The sequence below is a fragment of the Maniola hyperantus genome, chromosome 7 (genome assembly GCF_902806685.2).
Source record: "Maniola hyperantus chromosome 7, iAphHyp1.2, whole genome shotgun sequence".
Taxonomy (NCBI): domain Eukaryota; kingdom Metazoa; phylum Arthropoda; class Insecta; order Lepidoptera; family Nymphalidae; genus Maniola; species Maniola hyperantus.
The window spans coordinates 264,177-287,582 of NC_048542.1; the positions used below are offsets into that span (position 1 = coordinate 264,177).

At 44.6% G+C, this 23,406-nt stretch overlaps 1 protein-coding gene across 2 annotated transcripts in view; it reads left to right on the top strand.

The window, feature by feature from the left end:
* The first annotated feature begins 5,295 nt into the window (after nucleotides 1-5,295).
* Nucleotides 5,296-23,406, top strand: part of LOC117983448 (uncharacterized) — an 80,222-nt gene continuing 62,111 nt past the window's right edge. For both annotated transcript variants that reach the window (XM_034970002.2, XM_069499526.1), the window contains exon 1: nucleotides 5,296-5,422. In XM_034970002.2, coding sequence (XP_034825893.2) covers nucleotides 5,300-5,422 — 123 coding nt within the window. In that variant the 5' untranslated portion in view covers nucleotides 5,296-5,299. The remainder of the gene's footprint in view (nucleotides 5,423-23,406) is intronic.

The window sequence follows — 23,406 nt, forward strand, 5'->3', positions numbered from 1 at the left end:
AAATTCACGAGGGCAAAGTCGTTGGCATCAGCTAGTAGCAGTTTACGCGATAGAAAGATCATCATCGTCATGATCGACCCATCGCCGGCTCACTACAGAGCATGCATCCTCTCAGAGTGAGAAGGGATTTGGCCATAGTTTAGCACGCTGGGCCAAGTGTGGATTTGAGAACATTATGGAGAACTCTCAGGCATGCAGGCTTCCTCACCATGTTTTTCTCCGCCGTTTGCTTAATTTTGGTAGAAAGATATAGATTTGTTAAACTTTAGACTGCAGTGCTGTGCAAGCTGAATTGCACTTTATTGCTTCGTAACAAGAGCCGCTATTTATTTAAACGTCTTTGCGGAGTGAGCCTTCTGTACTTAGGTATAAGTCCCGCAAATTGCTATTGCGCTGGAACCATGTCTCATTAACATCGAAGTGACGTCATTTTGTCGGCAGCCGACATAAAAATAGACCATCAGCTCGAAACATAGCATCACTGGCTCGAAACTTCAGTCTCGTGCTGACGTCACTAAAATGGCGGCCAAGCGCATGAGCAATTTGCGGGACTTATACCTAATGTATTGAGTATTCTGTGGTAATACGGAGAGCTCGTTACTTGGGGTGCAGTTATTAGATACAGAACGTCACACAAGGTGTTCCGTGACATGATAATAATCATAATGCACCGCACCTTCCTTAAAGGCAATACCTAGCCGCCCGCCCGCCCGCCCGCCCCGCGCCGCCGCCCGCCCAGCTCGCAGTAAATAAGTTGTCAGCCCACCCCTTTCTTTGTCCCACTTACAGCGGTTATTTATTGTGTAGTAACATCTACTGTTTAACTTATTATTTCTATTACAATGTTGTTTATATCCCTTCATTTAGATTTTAGGTCAAAGATAATAATTTTCTTTCATTTTTACAAAAACTGAAATTGATAATCTTTTTGAGCGTGACGGTTTAAAATATCTCACACCTTGATGTTGTCTTATACGTCTTAAGAAAGAAAAGATGTTTGTTTTTGAAAGTTGTGCCAACACGTCATTTCCAGTTATACCTACAGGACACAGATAGGTTTCGGATTTTTCCCTTAACGTCTGCTGTACGACGTACCTACCTACCTGCCATATTTTCATGATTTTACGTCAACGGGAAGTACCCTGTAGGGTTCTTGACAGACACGACACACAGATAGACAGACAGACAACGAAGTGATCCTATAAGGGTCCCTTTTTTCCTTTTGAGGTACGGAACCCTAAAAACTGAAGTAGATAATCTTTTAGAGCGCGATGGTTTAAAATATCTCAAACCTTGATATTATCTTATATTTCATAAAGAAAGATTGGTTATGAAAGCTGTACGGGTTAGGTTATCCCGGGCGGCGGCGCGCGCCTGCCACGTGTTAGTACGTACTTAGCATTACATTTAAATTACCTCAAGAAGAGCCGGACTAAACTGTGTCATGTGTGGCAGAAGGTGGCCTGCCGGGAATCGAGCCCGGGACCTCCCACTAATAAGACAACAGCGCTTACCACTGCGCCAGGGAGGCAGTCAAACAAACTATAAATAGGTACAAGAACACAAACATACCTAATTTAGTAATACGGTTTGTGCAAATAAAGGTTTTAGTCCATCATACTCTAGACTTAGGATAATGTTTGGACATCATCTATAGAGAGAGTAGTCGAGACTCCTGTGTGTAATGAGCCGTTTGTTGCAGGCGGATGGGCGTTCCCAGACCCCCAAGATCCACTCGTCTCGACCCCCCCCTGAACACGTCGCAGGTTTGTGTTTACGTTACTTATTTACTTATGTTAGGTTATTTTAAAAAATAAATTAGATAACCTGTTGTGACCATTGCTTAAAACGCACATAACTTCGAAAAGTTAGAGATCGAAGTTCGGAATCGATCGGAAGTTAGAGATAGAACCGGAATCGAACCCCCTGTTTCGGCCTACCGAAATAGTTTCCACGGGATAAGAAAACGTCGTTCTCGTAGGGTAAAGTGCGCCGAGCCTATCATCTACCTAATTCAAATTAGTTTATAATAAAACTAAAAAAAGTAAGTGAGGTTTCGGGAATCCGTAAAAAGCTTTCAAAGTAAAAACTTGTAAATATTTGAGCAGCGAGCGAAGGTTCTACTGCCATTAGGGTTCCCCGTGACATGTTGTGCTTAACGTGTTATTAAGTATTTTAGTATGTCATAGCATTTTTAAAAATAAACTATAAGAGCTGTAGAGTTGTTTAGCACAATTATTATAGAAACTTGTAACCACTACACAGCGGCCTATTTAAGTTTGAAATTATTCATGTTCTAGCGTCATGAAAAACGAAAGTTCGAACGAAATTCAGTCGTGCGAAAACGTACGAAAAGGTACGAACGAACGATCTTTCAAGTAGGTACTATGAAAGCTCACATTAGATGCGAATTAGTCGTGCGTAGGTACGATACGTTCAAACCTTTCCGTATCTGTTCGCATGCATGACCGAATTACGTACAACAATGCTTGCAAAGTGAGCGCACTCAGTGGCTAGCCGCACTTTGGATGCGTTTTCGTACGATTTTGACGCGTCCAAACACAAGCGAACATACATGAATAATTCCGACCTTCCAAGTACTTACTATATACTTAGTATCTACTTGGAAGGTTAGGATGGTTCGTGCGTGTTTAATTCGTATCGTTCGTATGTAATTCGTACGAAAACGCATCCAAAGTGCGGCTAGCCTTTTGTAAGGCTAAACACGTAAGTAGGCTAAGTACGTGCTGGAACACGCATAAGCGTGTTCTAGCACGTACTTGAGCATTAATGTCGGTGTCCAGGTGCAGAGGGCAGCATGACGGTGGCCCGCGGGGACGGGTCGCCGGAGCGGCTGGGGGGCGCGCTGCGGCGGCTGCACTACCGCGCCACGCGCCGCGCGCACTCCGCCGCCGCGCGACACCACGCCGGCACCCCCAAGGTAGGCCCGTCGCGCGTCGGTGAGAGGGCAGCATGACGGTGGCCCGCGGGGACGGGTCGCCGGAGCGGCTGGGGGGCGCGCTGCGGCGGCTGCACTACCGCGCCACGCGCCGCGCGCACTCCGCCGCCGCGCGACACCACGCCGGCACCCCCAAGGTAGGCCCGTCGCGCGTCGGTGAGAGGGCAGCATGACGGTGGCCCGCGGGGACGGGTCGCCGGAGCGGCTGGGGGGCGCGCTGCGGCGGCTGCACTACCGCGCCACGCGCCGCGCGCACTCCGCCGCCGCGCGACACCACGCCGGCACCCCCAAGGTAGGCCCGTCGCGCGTCGGTGAGAGGGCAGCATGACGGTGGCCCGCGGGGACGGGTCGCCGGAGCGGCTGGGGGGCGCGCTGCGGCGGCTGCACTACCGCGCCACGCGCCGCGCGCACTCCGCCGCCGCGCGACACCACGCCGGCACCCCCAAGGTAGGCCCGTCGCGCGTCGGTGAGAGGGCAGCATGACGGTGGCCCGCGGGGACGGGTCGCCGGAGCGGCTGGGGGGCGCGCTGCGGCGGCTGCACTACCGCGCCACGCGCCGCGCGCACTCCGCCGCCGCGCGACACCACGCCGGCACCCCCAAGGTAGGCCCGTCGCGCGTCGGTGAGAGGGCAGCATGACGGTGGCCCGCGGGGACGGGTCGCCGGAGCGGCTGGGGGGCGCGCTGCGGCGGCTGCACTACCGCGCCACGCGCCGCGCGCACTCCGCCGCCGCGCGACACCACGCCGGCACCCCCAAGGTAGGCCCGTCGCGCGTCGGTGAGAGGGCAGCATGACGGTGGCCCGCGGGGACGGGTCGCCGGAGCGGCTGGGGGGCGCGCTGCGGCGGCTGCACTACCGCGCCACGCGCCGCGCGCACTCCGCCGCCGCGCGACACCACGCCGGCACCCCCAAGGTAGGCCCGTCGCGCGTCGGTGAGAGGGCAGCATGACGGTGGCCCGCGGGGACGGGTCGCCGGAGCGGCTGGGGGGCGCGCTGCGGCGGCTGCACTACCGCGCCACGCGCCGCGCGCACTCCGCCGCCGCGCGACACCACGCCGGCACCCCCAAGGTAGGCCCGTCGCGCGTCGGTGAGAGGGCAGCATGACGGTGGCCCGCGGGGACGGGTCGCCGGAGCGGCTGGGGGGCGCGCTGCGGCGGCTGCACTACCGCGCCACGCGCCGCGCGCACTCCGCCGCCGCGCGACACCACGCCGGCACCCCCAAGGTAGGCCCGTCGCGCGTCGGTGAGAGGGCAGCATGACGGTGGCCCGCGGGGACGGGTCGCCGGAGCGGCTGGGGGGCGCGCTGCGGCGGCTGCACTACCGCGCCACGCGCCGCGCGCACTCCGCCGCCGCGCGACACCACGCCGGCACCCCCAAGGTAGGCCCGTCGCGCGTCGGTGAGAGGGCAGCATGACGGTGGCCCGCGGGGACGGGTCGCCGGAGCGGCTGGGGGGCGCGCTGCGGCGGCTGCACTACCGCGCCACGCGCCGCGCGCACTCCGCCGCCGCGCGACACCACGCCGGCACCCCCAAGGTAGGCCCGTCGCGCGTCGGTGAGAGGGCAGCATGACGGTGGCCCGCGGGGACGGGTCGCCGGAGCGGCTGGGGGGCGCGCTGCGGCGGCTGCACTACCGCGCCACGCGCCGCGCGCACTCCGCCGCCGCGCGACACCACGCCGGCACCCCCAAGGTAGGCCCGTCGCGCGTCGGTGAGAGGGCAGCATGACGGTGGCCCGCGGGGACGGGTCGCCGGAGCGGCTGGGGGGCGCGCTGCGGCGGCTGCACTACCGCGCCACGCGCCGCGCGCACTCCGCCGCCGCGCGACACCACGCCGGCACCCCCAAGGTAGGCCCGTCGCGCGTCGGTGAGAGGGCAGCATGACGGTGGCCCGCGGGGACGGGTCGCCGGAGCGGCTGGGGGGCGCGCTGCGGCGGCTGCACTACCGCGCCACGCGCCGCGCGCACTCCGCCGCCGCGCGACACCACGCCGGCACCCCCAAGGTAGGCCCGTCGCGCGTCGGTGAGAGGGCAGCATGACGGTGGCCCGCGGGGACGGGTCGCCGGAGCGGCTGGGGGGCGCGCTGCGGCGGCCTGCACTACCGCGCCACGCGCCGCGCGCACTCCGCCGCCGCGCGACACCACGCCGGCACCCCCAAGGTAGGCCCGTCGCGCGTCGGTGAGAGGGCAGCATGACGGTGGCCCGCGGGGACGGGTCGCCGGAGCGGCTGGGGGGCGCGCTGCGGCGGCTGCACTACCGCGCCACGCGCCGCGCGCACTCCGCCGCCGCGCGACACCACGCCGGCACCCCCAAGGTAGGCCCGTCGCGCGTCGGTGAGAGGGCAGCATGACGGTGGCCCGCGGGGACGGGTCGCCGGAGCGGCTGGGGGGCGCGCTGCGGCGGCTGCACTACCGCGCCACGCGCCGCGCGCACTCCGCCGCCGCGCGACACCACGCCGGCACCCCCAAGGTAGGCCCGTCGCGCGTCGGTGAGAGTGCAGCATGACGGTTGCCAACATTACAGAATCAAGCTTTTTAAGACCTAATCCAACATAACTTGAACCCTGCTCCCCATACTACGCCCATACATTTGAGAGGTCATGTTACGCCGGTTAAGTGGTGAGCCAAAGTCCTTAATTAATAGCTACTCATAACCTCTCCTTCGAGAGATTGTAATTGAAATCCATATCCGGGCTCTCTATGAATACTTTTCTTTGGAAATATTCGTGATTGGGGTAATTCCTCCGAGTGTTATTTAGGGAAAACGGTAATGAGATTTAAAATGGTCTTCCAAATTACCGAGTCCAAAACCTTGTAGTATTTATCCGACATTGCTTTTTGGAGACACATCATACCTATGCACAGTATACAGAAGTCATTTTGTTGATCCATACTAATATTAGATATGCGAAAGTGTGTCTGTCTGCTTGTTTATCTCTCTGTGTGTCTGTCTGCTAGCTTTTCACGGCCCAATGGCTTAACCGAGTTTGATGAAATTTGGTACAGAGATAGCTTATATCCCGGGGAAGGACATAGGCTACTTTTTATCCCGTAAAATCAAAGAGTTCCCATGGGATTTTTACAAAACCTAAATCCACGTGGACGAAGTCGCGAGCTTCAGCTAGTAGTTTATAAAGTGATTAGCGTATGCCTGCGACTACACTAATTCTAACCCCCTATTTTACCCCCTTGGGGATTGAATTCTCAAAAATTCTTTCTTAGCGGAGGTCTACGTCATAATAGCTATCTGCATACTTAATTTCAGCCCGATCTGTCCAGTAGTTTTAGCTGTGCGTTGATAGATCATTCATTCAGTCAGCCAGTCACCTTTTTATATTTAAATGTCCGAAATTGAATCCTGGTCCCGTCACATAGAAGGTCGACGTCTCAGTGACTTGGTTATTACCGCTTTCTAAGTACTCAAAAAGACTGTTAAATATTTTACCCTTCCTTTGCTTCGCTGTAAGGGATTGAAAATGATGGATGAAGGTCTACATAAGTCTTGACGTCTAAATTGCTCTAACCAATCCGCCATGACGCTTAAATAATAAAAGTTCTGCATATTTAGCACGTGGTTAGGACGTCCGCCTTCTAGGTAATCGGAGGTCGGGGGTTCGATCCCGGGGACGCACCTCTAACTTTTCGGAGTTATGTGCGTTTTAAGTAATTGAATATCACTTGCTTTAACGGTAAAGGAAAACATCGTGAGGAAGCCTACATGCCTGAGAGTTCTCCATAATGTTCTCAAAGGTGTGTGAAGTCTACCAATCCGCACATGGCCAGCGTGGTAGACTATGGCCAAAACCCTTCTCACTCTGAGAGGAGACCCGTGTTCTGTAGTGAGCCGGCGATGGGTTGATCATGATGATAACGATGATATTTTTATTTGTTGGAAAAGTTGATCTATTGGATTTTCGATAAAACGATCCCAACTTATGCCACTGAAGTCATAAAATTTACGCTCTACCCGCAATATAGGAGTTATATGATGAAAAGAGCCCAAGGAAAATCATATTCAGATTTTATATTCCTGCGAGGGGTCCTCAAATTGGTTTTATATAAAGCTGTAGGTATTTTATTAGGGTGTGAAGGAGATAAATTATACAGCTCTGGTCATAGAAAGAGCGATACGATAATGCGTAACGGCAGAGACAGCGACTTTAATGAGGCTCTCAACTAAGTGCCAGACATTCGTTATTTTATAAAAGCTGAAAGTTTCTCTGCGTATAATCCCCAACACTAGGGGAAAGAATGAAGTTTGGATCATGGTGGCTTTGGGAGATAACAGCTGATAATAGGTAAAGGTATAAAAAATGTTATGTCAAAGCATAAAGTCTCTTTTTTTTATTTATTTTTCGGAATAGTACCTATTAGAAATCACGTCATGCATTGCCAGACAGTACGGTGGCAACCGCTTGCCAGACACTCTTAAAGTTTAAAAAAGCAACAGGTTGCCACAATGATATTATACCGAACCAGAACGTTAAAAACTTAGCTTTATTGTTATACTACCTAAACACAATCCAATACCAATAACCATTTGCCACATTTTGTGGTTTTAGTGATTTGATATTTTTCAAACCAGCAATGTATAGCGTTCAAAACTTGGGTCAATGCCCCACCTACGAAGCGGCATTGACTCCGAGTGGCCTACTTTCGCAATGTTCATGGACCTTTAAAATTATAGGATACTAGCTGATGCCCACGATTTCGTCCGCGTGGATTTAGGTTTTTAAAAATCCCATAGGAACTCTTTGATTTTCCGGGATAAAAAGTAGCCTATGTCCATCCTCGGGATGCAAGCTATCTCTGAACCAAATTTTGTCAAAATCGCTTGAACAGATGGGCCGTGAAAAGCTAGCAGACAGACAGACAGACAGACACACTTTCGCATTTATAATATTAGTATGGATTTTTTTTCGCATTTTCTTTTGTGGTATCATATCAGTAATCATCAGTTCTATCACCTGTCTTCGTTTTTGCCAGCATTCTGGTTACACCCTGTATCCTACCGTCTGCTGCTATCACGTAGTGTGCCATCAAACATTATTGGTGGTGTGAGCCCTCACTGAGCTACGCGTTAAGTGTGACGTGGTGTCGTGTGATCCGTCGCGTGTTGTTTTACCAGGGCCTAAAAGTGTAATAGGAAAAACATTTCTTTATATTCCAGCAAATATAGGAAACTATTGTAATAATGCGCGCTGTATTGAGGTGTTTCACATTCTATCGAGAGGGCGGAAGTCGGGGCTCTAGTCAACCTTTCAAAATGGGGTATCTTTTGTAAACTCGTTCGGATAACACTTACAAAATAGGGTTTCTTTTGTAAATCCATTCGGATAATACTTACAAAATAGGGTTTCTTTTGTAAATCCATTTGGATAATACTTACAGTTGAATTCACATTCCTAAAGTGTAGGCTATGCGTGTAGGTTCGAAATATTATTTCCGGGAATAGGTCTCCCTTGAAGATAATATGCCGTGATAACATGATTAGTAGCCGTGACAGTCTAGTGGTTAGGACGTCCGCCTTCTAGTCGGAGGTCGGGGGTTTGATCCCGGGCCTTTAACTTTTCGGAGTTTTTGCGTTTTAAGTAATTAAATATTACTTGCTTTAACGGTGAAGAAAAACATCGTGAGGAAACCTGCATGCCTGAGTCTCCATAATGTTCTCAAAGGTGTGTGAAGTCTACCAATCCACACATGGCCAGCATGGTAGACTATGGCCAAAATCCTTCTCACTCTGAGAGGAGATCCGTGCTCTGTAGTGAGCCAGCGATGGGTTGATCATGATGATGTATATAATATGGACTACAAGACTAGTTGACCTGTCTCAGTTTAGTTTCGGTGAAATTTCTTTAAACATCAGCTAGTACCTAAATAAAAGCTTTATTCCTTTTATTGTACTAACAAATGTTATCGATAACTCCGCAAGTTAGGCTGCTGCTGTTTACCCGGCTGAGTTTGTTGTGGGCTCTTCTTAGACCTGGGCGCGTTTGGAACCCTCGTAGCTTTAGTTTTAAGTTTGCGTAATAATTATCACCACTATATCTTACAAATGTAACACCATACCAGACCATCAATACGAGTAATTTATTACCTATTTTGAATAAATCATTTGACTTTGACTTTGACTAGGCGTGAGTTGCGCCATCAATTAGCAGTTGGTATGTGATTGACGCCGTGAGTCGCGGCGCCATGACGGCAGACGGATCGCCGTGTAGCGGTAACTGCTCGCTTCACGGCAATCATATTTATCGACAGTCTATTTTTATCCTACATCAGCTGACGGATAAAGGCAAAATGTCTGTGCGGAGCTCTGTTACGAAAAACTCTTCATCACGCACTTATCTTTCTAAATATATACCAGTCACTCACTGACTAATCACAAGATCTCAGGATGTATAAAGCCTGCAAACTTGGGATTTGGAAGGTAAGTTCCTTCTAGGACTTAGGTGTCAGCTAGGAAACGGTTTTGAAAATTTTCCCCCTAAGGGTTTTACAGGGGGTGTCGAAGGTTATATGAAAGTCCTATGTTTTTGAAGTTAGACACGTGAAAATCGATATTTAGGATAATAGGTTTCAATAATTAATAAAAATCTATATAAGTCAGTTTGGGAACTTCCCCCCTTAAGGGTGGTCAAAATAGGGGGGGGGGGGGGGAGAGTTTTTATAGAAAAGTTTCTAATATTGTTATTTTTACTTGAAATTTGAAAAGTAGGTTCTTTCTAAGGGGTAGGTATCAGATAAGAAAGGATCTAACTAAATTCCTAAGGGGGTGAAAGGGGGTTCGAAGGTTGTAAGGTAAGACTGAGTGAGTAGGTAGGTGAGGCCTTTTGCAGCGAGAAAATTTCTGATCTCATGAGAAACCAGAAATTTTACGCGGACGAAGTCGCGGGCAACATCTACTATTATAAATACGAAAGTTGGTATAAGATAAGTCAAAGTCAAGTCAAATAATTCGTACACTTTTTGATTGTCAACTGTTGATTTGTAAGATAATAATGACGTTATGGTAATAATAATTAACAACGTAAACTTAAGCTACGAAGGTTCCAAACTCGCCCAGATCTGAGAAGAGCCCACAACAAACTCAGCCGGGTATTCTTTTTATTACCATTAAATTATAATATGTGTATGTGTAGGTTCACGCAACAAAAAGCTAGCAGACAGTTACACTTTATCATTTATTATACCAAACTATGGAAGTTTGGGATAAAAGCGAGAAATTAAAGGCTTTTTTATTTAGTTTTAATATAAACTGCCGTACACGTGTTGGTGGGATAAAGCGTAGTGATCGGTGTATGGAAATGTCTGTTTCCCGCCCGTCAGAGTAATTACATTGCTCTGAAAGAGAGCATGTCCGCCGGGCTGCGGGGGCGGGCGGGCGGTAGGGCGGGCGGGAGGGCGGGCGGCAATATTAAACTGTTCGCTTACAACAAAGCATTCGCGACAGATTGAAATTTTAAAACTTTATTACGAAATGTTGTTACTCTCTGGTTTGTACATTTTGTTATCTAAATCTACTAGCTTATGCTCGCGACTTTGTCCGCGTGGACTACACAAATTTCAAACCCCTGTTTAACCCCCTTAGGGGTTGAATTTTCAAAAATCCTTTCTTAGCGGATGCCTACGTCATAATCGCTATCTGCATGCAAAATTTCAGCCCGATCCGTCCAGTAGTTTGAGCTGTGCATTGATAGATCAGTCAGTCAGTCAGTCAGTCAGTCAGTCAGTCAGTCACCTTTTCCTTTTATATATTTAGATAAAAGGAAAAGGCTGACTGACTGACTAGTAACTTATAAAAGTGATAGTACTGTACAGCTTAAGGCTTAAAAGAAAAGCCGACATGTTCTCATTAGCCGCCAATACCGGCCCCGCATCCGGCGCCGTCGGATGCGGCGCTGTGCCATAACCTATTTCCGGTGCCATTATCACTACTAGCTTTTTTTTTATCGTTGGGAAATGCATTTACGCATCGCTCCCGTGAACGGGCAGGGTGTGTGGGACTCGCCGGCCGAGAGGCGACCAGAATACCCACTAAAACCCCACGGCGCTCCTGCGCTGCGCTGGCGACTGGGTGATGGGTCACGGGAACACCGAAGCTTGGGGTAAATACCCATAACTTATGATTTTCTTTGGTTTTTAGGGTTCCATACCTCAAAAGGAAAATCGGAACCCTTATAGAATCACTTTTTTGTCTGTCTGTCTGTCTGTCAAGAAACCTACAGGGTACTTCCCGTTGACCTAGAATCATGAAATTTGGCAGGTAGGTAGGTCTTAAAAAATAAAAAGTTGTACTATTTTTGAGTTTAAAAAGAAAAACTATCGTAACATAAAGTGATATCCATCACTACTAATATTATTAATGCGAAAACGTGTTTGTTTATTTTAAAATGGCTAGCAAACGTGCAGGTGGGTCACTTGATGTTAAGTGATTACCGCCGCCTATGAACATTTGCAGTACCAGAGGAACCACCAATGCGTTGCCGGCCTTTCAGGAATTTGTTGATCCGCCCCTTGACTAACCCCATGTTGTAATCTAATGGGAACACCACCTTGTTTGTTAGTTTGTCCTTCAATCACATCGTAAAGGAGCATCGGATCGACGTTATATTTTCTTTGGATGGATAGGAGTTAAAGACATGTGCTACTTTTTATCCCGGAAAATCAAATAGTTTCCACAGAATTTCTTTAAATACCTACCTTTTTTTTTAAAATGCTTAAGTTCTTTTACTTAAGTATACCTATTTATTTGTACGATTGTACTACGGAATCCTACAAGTATGAGATAAACTTCAAAGACAGTGGAGTCAGCAAATCGTGTAACTTTAGAAATTGGAGTCGACAAAATGGGCACTTTGAGCCACTTAGCGCGGACTGAGCATTCGGTTCAATGAAATTCTTTTCGTCGCTTTACCGGGATGAAATTATATTTGTGTTCATATAAACAGGGGCATGTAATACGAACAAAATTCTACCAATTAAAAATCCTTATTTAGACATTTAGATTTAAGATTATTTTTTAACGATATTACAATAAAACTTACAGCTAGCCTTATTTATCTAATTACTATACAAATCATGCCCGCGTGGAATGGTGCCAAGAATACTGGCTGCATATCCACGCTGGACAGCCAGGCTGATCCGTTGCGCAAAAAATGAGCCAGCCCTTCTGTCACCAGATGAGGCTATTATGCTATCATAATATATCATAGATGGATAACATAGATTTTAGACCACTTAATTATGTCTAAAGCAGCGGTGTACCAGCGGTATGCCTGTGTAATCAGAACGATAGCAATAACTTGGGTTATTATTTGAAACCACCATTTTCCTTATCTTGTAGTTTTAGTGATTTAGTATTTTTCAAACCCGCAATGTATAGCGTGCAAAACTCGGGTTAATGTCGGAATTTTGATGCGAATATTTTCCAAGAGGTTTAATCTCCCCACTAAGAAGCGGTTTGTCCGTCAATGTCCTTTCCGCTCCCAACCAATTTCCGAAGTTAGGACGACTTGACTTTCTTGTTCTTTTAAGAGGATTGTATTTTAAATTACTTTTTAATTTTGAGCCAGCACCGAATGAGGCTAAGTGAACATTGGCTAAGCAAGTTATCTTTTTATTTTTTTTCAAAAAACCCCGGACTGCACTTCTTCATCTTTTTCAGCCACAGTTCTCAGCCCATTTAAACGCCTAAAATCCGCTATTTTGATTTTTAAGAATTTTATGTGGGTATGTACTTTATCAAAATCGGTTGAGCCGTTGAGTAGTAGTAGTACAAGCGGACATAGCAATGGACATACATATAGGTCAAATACATAACCCTCCCTTTGGGCTTCGCCGCAGTCGGGTAAGAAGAAGTAAATAAGTTGCACAAGACTATGAATTAATGTACCTGTATTTATGTCCGTTCTGTTGGATAAATGATACGTCACTATGTCACTATAGATTCATCTTGACGGCGCGAGTGTCACTGGGAACATAACATTCATGAAAAATCAAAATGGCGGATTTTATGCGATTTAACGTGAAGGCTGAAAAATACAATGCAAACCGCTCTTGGGTTCTTCTTAAAAAAATAATAATTTGTTAACATGAATCCAAAATAATAATGCGAAAGTGTAGCTGTATGTCTCCGTCTATCTGTCTGTCTGTCTGCTAGCTTTTCACCGATTTTGATGAAATTTGGTACAGAGATACCTTGCATGATAGGCTACTTTTGATCCCGGCAAATCAAAGAATTCTCACTGGATTTCAGTCTAAATCCACGCGGACAAAGTCGCGGGCATCATCAATATGTAATATGTAATATAGTAGTTACGAATCTACAACATAACCTAGGACTAGTGCAGTAGTTGAGCACCGCTAGAACTTGTAGAAAGTTCGTCACATTGTCCTGATGTGTGTCTTGTTACAAGTAGTTGTGCACTTTAAACGAGTTGTGTTTAGTTTTGCAGTCGAGAGTCGAGACACACCGTAGCTCGTGTCTGGAATTCAATTTAATCTAGACTTAAGTTTTCTAAAAATAAATTCTGGACCTAAATCCGAAAAAAGATATTAGTTATTCTCGCGTTTAAAGAATATTTCACTCTTTTGACAGTTTTCGACTTTCGTTGTAAGTCCACATCGACTTATTGCCTGACAAGCGGCGATAGCCTAGTGGTTAAGAGCCGGTGTATTTGGAGGGTCGGTGGTTCGATCCCGGGCACGCACATCTAACTTTTCGGAGTTATGTGCGTTTTAGGTAATTGAATATCACTTGTTTTAACGGTGAAGGAAAACCTCATGAGAAAACCTGCATGCTTGAGAGTTCTCCATAATCATATCAAACCGTACTATTTCAGCGATAAGGCCGCCTATTGTACTTGCAAACATCTTTGTTATATTTCTATTTTTTGGTATTGGTGTACAGTAAATAATATTTTACTTTACTTTACCGTAATGGGTCAGTGTGGCGGACTATGGCCTAATCTTTTTCATTCTGATAGGAGACTTGTGCTCAGTAGAAGGCCGACTTTCAGGTCCACAACTGCACCCATATCCATTTTGTATGAGATCCGTATCCACCTTAAGCCAGTTATAGTCCGCGACAGGTAGAGATAGCAATCGGGGTATGAGGCGGGGGGGACGCCCTGCACACCCGCACCGGGTTAGCTAGGGGGCTGTGCGGGTGTGCGGGACGTCTCCTCCCTAACTGCCATCTCGACCTGTCGCGTACTGTACCTACGCTTGTCCGCCTCTATCATGCGTCCGTAGCATATTAAACAGCATGTGCTACGTGGCAGGGTGATCTATATTGACACGCCATACATCAACGTCCCTTCTGGATTACGGCGTAGACTGTGTGCTACGTGAAGCTACGCATGTATACGTATAAGTACGGAGACAATACAAGAAGCACTTATTATAATATCTTTATACATATTCCTACTTGTGCAGTTTCATGGAGATCGCATCAATTTGCATCTAAATCTAACACTACCATTACATACGTTGGTACTAATGCGGTTGCATTTACTTATAATTGTATAAAACCTGGCAAACTAAAACTATTACTGGCGTGACGACTGATGCTTAATCTACAACTAATTAATTGACTAAGTAGTATAATATTTTTACAAATTAGTGTCAATAAGAGACCGACCATCTCCCATACATCGTTTGGCCCAGTAATTGATGAACCGTTAAAAGTTCCCAATTAGTCTGATTTGTTAGATAAAAATATCCCCTTTATACTTTTTTTAGTTGTAGTTTGAGTGACAATTGCATAATTAAGATATATGAGCACAAATCCATGGTTAGGTTGTATCAGATAATAATTTATTGTTCTAACTATGGGCCTCATAAGAAAGCTCAAAGTCACTCAGCGGGCGATGGAGAGAGCTATGTGCGGAGTTTCTCTACGTGATCAAATCAGGAATGAGGAGGTCCATAGGAGAACTAGAGTAACCCACATAGCTCAGCGCGTGGCGAAGCTGAATAATTGGCAATGGGCAGGGCACGTAATTCGAAAAACTCACAGACGTTGTAGTCGCAATGTGCTGGAATGGGAAAGCGCTAGGTGACGGACGACATCAGGCGAATCGCAGGGAGCCGCTGGATTCAGGCGGCGCAAGACCCCACAAGAGACGTATGTCCAGCAGTGGACGTCTATCGGTTGTTGATGATGATGATAAGATAAATTAGGTATCAAATAACTTAGTAAAGAAAAACCGGCCAAGTGCGAGTCAGGTTCGCGCAATGAGGGTTCCGTACTACAGTCGTATATTTTCGACATTTTGCAGGATAATTCAAAAACTATGATATATAAAAATAAATAAAAATCTGTTCTAAAATGTACAGGTGAAGACCTTTAATATGATACCCCACTTGATATAGTTATCATACTTCGAAAATTTAAAATAAGTACTAATTATTAGTTCATGACCACAATTTAATTTTTTTTTGTGATGTAAACCTAAATTCAAGGTTTTCAGATTTTTTCCCAAATGTCAGCTATAAGATCTACCTACCTGCCAAATTTCATGATTCTAGGTCAACGGAAAGTACCCTGTAGGTTTCTTGACAGATAGACAGACAGATAGACAGACATGACGAATCTATAAGGGTTCCGTTTTTTGCCATTTGGCTACGGAACCCTAAAAAACAAACTTAAGTAGATAAGTACTGCGTATTTGGGCCGGCTCGGGCTCAGGTTCTCGTAATGCAATTAGGGGAGGAGATTAATATTCGTTGGAGTGTTGCTCGATGGAATTAGCGCGGGAAAACACGCACTCATTATTATAATGATGATTTATACGGAACTAGCTTATGCTCGCGACTTCGTCCGCGTGGACTACACAAATTTCAAACCCCTATTTTACCCCTTAAGGGGTTGCATTTCTATCTGCATGCCTAATTTCAACGCGATCCGTCCAGTAGTTTGAGCTGTGCGTTGATAGATCAGTCTGTCAGTCAGTCTCCTTTTCCTTTTATATATTTAGACTAGGTGATGCCTCCGATTTCGTCCGCGTGGATTTAGGAATTTAGAAAGCCCATGGGAACTTAGATTTTCCGGAATAAAAAGTAGCCTATGTTACTCCTCAGGTCTTTACCTATATTCATGCAAAAATCACTTTGATCTGTTCTTTCGTTATAGCGTGTCATTTTGCACGATAAATCAAAAACTACTTACTATATTTTCGGTAGAAGTTTGTATGGTAATGTACATAGATCATATTTTTTTTTTAGTTTTATCATTCTCTTATTTTAGAAGTTACAGGGGGGGGGGGACACATTTTACTACTTTAGAAGTGTCTCTCGCGCAAACTATTCAGTTTAGAAAAAACCGGCCTAGTGCGAGTCAGGCTCGCGCAACGAGGGTTCCGTACTCCAGTCATATTTTTTCGACATTTTGCAGTTTAACTCAAAAACTATGATGCATAAAAATAAATAAAAATCTGTTTTAGAATGCACAGGTGAAGCCCTTTCATATGATACCCCACTTGATATAGTAATCTTACTTCGAAAATTGAAAATACGAATTATTAGTTAATGACAACAATTTTTTTTTTGTGTGATGTAAGCACAAATTCACGGTTTTCAGATTTTTCCCCTAAAACCAGCTATAAGACCCACCTACCTGCCAAATTTCATGATTCTAGGTCAACGGGAAGTACCCTCTAGGTTTCTTGACAGACAGACAGACATACAACAAAGTGATCCTTTTGAGGTACGGAACCCTAAAAAATGATATAAGAAACCTCAATATCATTTTTGAAGACCTATCCATTAGATCGGTATGGTTTTGATGAAAAAAATTTGTTTGAGTTTCAGTTCTAAGTACTTATGGGGAACCCCCAATTTTTTTTTCTATTTTTGTGTGTAAATCAGTTGATGAAAGTCAGTTTCGGAAAAAAGTGGCTGCGACATACGGACGGACAAACAGACAGACAGACATGACGAATCTATAAGGGTTCCGTTTTTTGCTATTTGGCTACGGAACCGTAAAAACCTAAATCCACGCGGACGAAGTCGCGGTCATCATCTAGTCTAGTTTGGCATAATAATCATAATCATAATCATTTATTTATTTTGCTCAGATATGGTAGGTACATGTAAATTATTTACATGGGGTCTTAAAAGTTAGGTAATCAGTTACATATCCTGCCAAGCATGGCGTGCAAAATTATTTCTAAATTATCTTCATAAATTATCTAATTTCATTAATATTGTTATGTCATCACTCATCATTTAAATGTTTTTAATAATTCAAATGTCTATTTCTATGCATGCATTATTTAAAATTTGTCATTAAAAAAATCATTAACACTATAATAAGTTTTATTTAGTAGAAAATTAAACAAATAACTTCTAAAAGATCTGAGGTTCATTCCATAGCTGTGCGACGGTAAATGGTTATAAATACGTATTGCCGTACAGTACACATTCTTGGTATATAAAGCCAATCTTTGAACTGGTAAACAAATTTTATTTTTATGCCCATAAAGCCGTGTTTGGTAAACGAGAGCAGTCAACCCGACATTGAGACGTGGAACTAACAAGAGCAAAGTATAACGCTTAACGAACGGACGCCCGTTGCGAGTCGGATACGATTACGGCGAAACGGATTTATCCCTAATCTGGGCGTTACGCGCACCAATAAGCCAAGCCGAGCACAAATAAAGGATTAGCCGTTTTTCCTTGAGAAAACTCATGGCGTCTTTTCGCTATGAAATTCAATTTTCTTACTTGTAACTGCAATTCAGCACTATCGTAGCCTAGTGGTTCATCATCATCATCAACCGATAGACGTCCACTGCTGGACATAAGACATCCATTGTGGGACATAGGTCTCTTGTAGGGACTTCCACACGCCACGGTCTTGCGCCGCCGCCATCCAGCGGCTCCCTGCGACTCGTTTGATGTCGTCCGTCCACTTAGTGGGGGGTCTTCCAACACTGCGTCTTCCGGTGCGAGGTCGCCATTTCAGCACCTTGGGACCCCAACGTCTATCGGTTTTACGAACTATGTGCCCTGCCCATTGCCACTTCAGCTTCGCAACCCGCTGAGCTATGTCGGTTACTCTAGTTCTCCTACGGATCACCTTATTTGTGATTTGATCACCTTAGAGTAACTCTGCACATAGCTCTCTCCATCGCCCGCTGAGTGACTCTGAGCTTTCTTATGAGGCTCATAGTTAGCTCATAGGCGACCATGTCTCGGATCCAAATGTCATCACTGGCAACACGCACTGTTCGAAGACTTTGGTCTTCAAGCACTGAGGAATTTTGGCACCTATTAGTGATATTTAGTTGCTTAAATTTTTTTACAAAAAAAATAAAAACCGACTTCGATACACAAACACTAAAAATTGAAAAATAATTTAATTTATTACCGAATATATTATGTATACAAGAGTTAATTTAGTTCGATAATAATACTTTTTGGTGCCGGTGCCAATTAGCTTTAGCTGCGCGAATCGTCTAGACTTCATATTTTTATGAGACTCCACAATGGCACCTCATTGGCACCGACCCCAAAAAATATTATTATCGAACTATATTAACTCTTGTATACATAATATATTCGGTAATAAATTAAATTATTTTTCAATTTTTAGTGTTTGTGTATCGAAGTCGGTTTTTATTTTTTTTGAAATTTTTTTTTATTTCACAATTTTTAGTGGCCCCATGGAGTTATGCTATGACTGGTTAAAAATCTACTGTTTACTAAGCTATTACACTGATCGCGAGCAATTTACTCTTATCCGTTGAGGAGTTCCAGTATCTATCTTCGAAGATGTTCATCAGATCTTCACCAAATTGAAATGGGACCAACTTTGAACTATACCCTTTCAAACAAAAAAAGAATTTTCAAAATCGGTCCAGGCGTCTTCGAGTAATCGGGGAACATACATAAAAAAAAAAAAAAAAAAAAGATTCCGACGAATTGAGAACCTCCTCCTTTTTTTGAAGTCGGTTAAAAACGCATATTTCTCTGAAAAGTTATAGGTGCGTGCCCGGGATCGAACCCAGCCCCCCCGAATTTAATTTTATTTATTTATTGGCGTCCAAAACAGATTACAATAATAATTATAACCTAATTCCATAATACAAAGTTTCGTCCTTATTGTAATCCTAAATGGTTGCACAGCATAACCAAAGTTTAAAAAAAAGCACGCAAACTTTAGATAACAATAAACAATAGCCTAATAATTAATAAAATATTTAAATAGAAATATGTTACATTTTTTTTTTTAATTATTTAAAATTTTTTTCTAAAGAAGATTGGAAATCTGTGATCAAAAATATTTATATCTAAATCCAGCTTAACAAATTCATTATAAGAGCGACACATTCTTATGACAGGATTGTAATATGAGACCGACGCGACGTGTTAACCACTGAGCTATCACCGCTCAAACTATTTACAGGATATTAATTGAAAGTAAATCTACAGCTGGGCGCAATTCATGAGACCCGCAAATATATATTTGCCGAGAAAAGAAATTTTCCTCTTCTCGCACCCTCCGGCTCACATTGCGGCTTATAGCTGTAATAATATTGCTTTTCATTATTACCTTACTATTATATTAATAATAGAAAAGTATTTCATTTTCCTAAGTCTTAATAGGGAGATCGATCGTTTTTATAACAATGGAATCATTGAAACAATATTATTATTTGCTTTTTAATACTAGATTGTTGCCTCCTTACTGTACTGCGTCTCAATAGAATGTATATTTCAATTCAGTGGTAGAGTCGCTTCCAACTGACTGATTTCTAGTCAAATTGATGTTCTATCTTCTTCAATCACTACCCATATTATTAATGTAAATATGAAGCTTTGTTGGTTTGTTAGTTTGTCCTTCAATCACGTCGTAATGGAGCAACGGGTCGACGTGATTTTTGCATGGGTATAGTTAAAGACCTGGAGAATGACATAGGCACATTATATGGCATATAATTTGTTCATCAAGCCGACTGAGAGCTTTTATCGGGAATGCAGTCTTATCCCTTTGTTTTTTTTTTGAAAGAATATTAGCCAACTTAATTGCTGACTAATATTCCTCTTTCCCCTCCAAAAGCGTAGAGAGCTTGTGCTAGGAGTAGGTACGACAATAGTGCAACGGGTGGGATTTGAACCGGAGACCTCTCGGTTTTCAGTCCGCTCCTTTAACCGTTGAGCTATCGAGGCTCTAACATATAAATTAATATTATAACAAACTAACAACACTTGCACCACATAACTTAGTTAGCAATGTGCACCCATGCGAGGTCGGGGCGGGTCGCTAGTCTAGTAATCTGAAATTGTGTCTGTCTGTCTGCTAGCTTTTCACGGCCCAACAGTTCAACCGAATTTGATGAAATTTGCTACAGAGTTAACTTACATCCCGTGAAAGGACATAGGCTACTTTTTATCCCGGAAAATTAAAGAGTTCCCAAGGGATTTTCAAATCTAAATCCACGCGGATGAAGTCGCGGGCATTATCTAGTAATACAATAAGATATACTCGTAGATGCATCCGGTCACAACAATCTGGCATAGTATGTAGAGTATGTCGGCAGTCGGCAGAATATCGCCGTCCAATATGATTGCAGTGGGAAGCTGCGAGCGGCGAACAAAGGAATATCTCGACGAATATCTCCCCGCGGCGCCCCGCTCTCTTGTTGTGCTCTTATGGCTATGTTCTGTTGCTACTCTCTTGTTTTAATATATAAATTCCAATAAGTATGTGGGAAAACGCGAACTGGAGTGAATTCTTTAAATAAATAAGAGCTAGCGCGCACCACGGAAAATTTCCGCAAAATATGTGAACTATAGAACTACATAGAAGCGCGCGCACTGCGGAATTAATTCCGCATCGGATTTCGATAGAATAAAATTCAAATTTGGCGGAAAACGCACCGCAACTCACCGCACCGTGCGCGGTGCGCGGTGCGCGCCAGCTCTTCATGGTAAATTTGTAAAATAATGATGTCATGGTGATATTAGGTTTGAGCGAAAGAGTGAACTAGAGTGAGGCAACTCTCGGTTTGATCCTGAATCAAGGTATGTCAACTGTGGGTGACGTGAAATCAAAGAAAAATTGTCTATTCATAGGTCACGTAGCGTCAATTGTAGGAACATTTAACGTCTCCCAGTGACGTCCAAGCCTCGACGTTTTGTTGGTGTGAATTGTGGTAGTAAGTACCTATTCGTTAAAAAAACTGTTGACGGAAATCGCAATGTATGTAAATATAACGTACGTATATAAGTATAGTACGCGTCAGGACAAGATGGTGATCGAGGAGAGAACACCCCGCACCCCGCACACCCGCCCGGCCCCGGCGCGTGCGGGCGCGGGTGACGTGCGGGCCCGCCTCGTACCTAGATTGCCACGTCAACCTGTCGCGTCGTGTGACGCAAGTCAGTCAGTAGTGTAGCGGGTCAAGTTCAATGCCGTCGGCTTGTACAATGTACAAACTCATTAATATACATTTTTTATTACATAAAAACATTAACACGTTACCTAAGCAGCGTCTGTCTGGTTTTAGGCTTCGTGTATTTTCGTCTTATATATTTTTTTTTTTTTAATTTATTCAGATACAAGTTAGCAATTTCACCTGGTGGTAAGTGATGATGCAGTCTAAGATGATAGCGGGCTAACCGGGAAGGGGTATGGCAGTTTTTATTAAACCCATACCCCTTTGGTTTCTACACGGCATCGTACCGGAACGCTAAATCGCTTGGCGGCACGGCTTTGCCGGTAGGGTGGTAACTAGCCACGGCCGAAGCCTCCCACCAGACCAGACCAGAAATTTAGAAATTATAAAATTCCAAACCCCTGCCAGGAATCGAACCCGGGACTTCCCACTATTAAGACCACAGCGCTCACCACTGCGCCAGGGAGGTCGTCAAAATATGTCTAAATATATAAAAGGAAAAGGTGACTGACTGACTGACTGATCTATCAGCGTACAGCTCAAATTACTGGATGAATCGGGCTGGGCATGCAGATAGCTATTATGACGTAGGCATTCGCTAAGCAAAGATTTTTGAAAATTCAACCCCTAAAGGGGGTGAAATAGGGGTTTGAAATTTGTGTAGTCCACGCGGGCGAAGTCGCGAGCGTAAGCTAGTAATATTATAAATACGAAAGTGTGAATGTCTGTCTGTCTGCCTACTAGCTTTTTACGGCCCGATAGTTTAACCGATTTTGATGAAATTTGGTACAGAGTTAGCTTACATCCCGGGGAAGGTAACTAAGTACTAGGCTATCGCCACTTTTTCACCAGACTAGCTGATGCCCACGGTTTCGTTCGCGTGGACTACACAAATAGTTTTTTAATAATCCTGTGGGAACTCTTTGATTGTTTCAACGCAAACCTCATTGATTGTTTGTAACTTTTTGCATGGGTGGCTATAGTTATAGACCTAGAGAGTGGCATAGGCTATTTTTATTCCGGAAAATCAAAGAGTTTCCACGAGATTTTTCAAAACCGTTTACAGTAGTTATCAATTTAATATAATTTGAAACAAAAACATTTACAATAAAGAGAAAAAGAGAGTAAAAGTGGACAGGAACGCACTTATCTCTATGGGAGATCTCTACCAGTGACCCTTGGCAGTGCGAGAGGGTGTAGAATGTAATAGAGGGAGGAGAATAGGTACAAAAACCGGTCAAGTGCGAATCAGACTCTCGCACTGACGAAGTCGCGGCTCGCGGCTAGTGAAACATAAAAAAAATTACATGTTATAGATACATAGAATAGTGTATCTTCTAAATGTATAATAGCGAAATACCACTCACTCACTGACTGACTGACTGACTGACTGACTGACTGACTAATCAGGAAATCTCAGGAACTGTAGTTAGGAAAGTTTTTATTGAAAAGTTTTAACTATTGTTATTTTTACTTGAAATTTGAATCTTTCTAGGGGGTAGGTATTTCTCCCCCTAAGGGGGTGAAATGAGGGTTGAAAAGTTATATGAAAATCCTATGTTTTTGAAGATAGAGATATGAAAATTGCCATTTAGGTATTCTGGGTACCGTGCCTTAAGGTGAGAATGAGTAAGTAGGTAAGTGAGGCCTTTTGCAGCAGGAAAATTTAAGATCTTATGAGAAACAATGTATTATTTCTTATTTCTTCTTTTATGTCCTAAATCACTTTAAATTTAAAAACTCTAAATACTTTTTTTCATTTTATTTATCCATTTATTCGCCAACTTTATATATTCTATGCCACTGACGTTTAGGTAATATTTAAAAGGCGGTCACTGAAAATCAGCGTTGGGGCGTCTGGTATCTCAGATGGTTTGCTCTAGAGTCTAGAGGTTTGTGTCTGAGGGGTCCGACGCGACGTCTCAACACAAGCTGAGTGGCCTAATTGTTCGAGGTGTTGCACTGCTGTACAGGACGATATTGCCTACACCATGTACCACCTATATACCTCGAATAAACATTATTCTATTCTATTCTAGAAACCAGA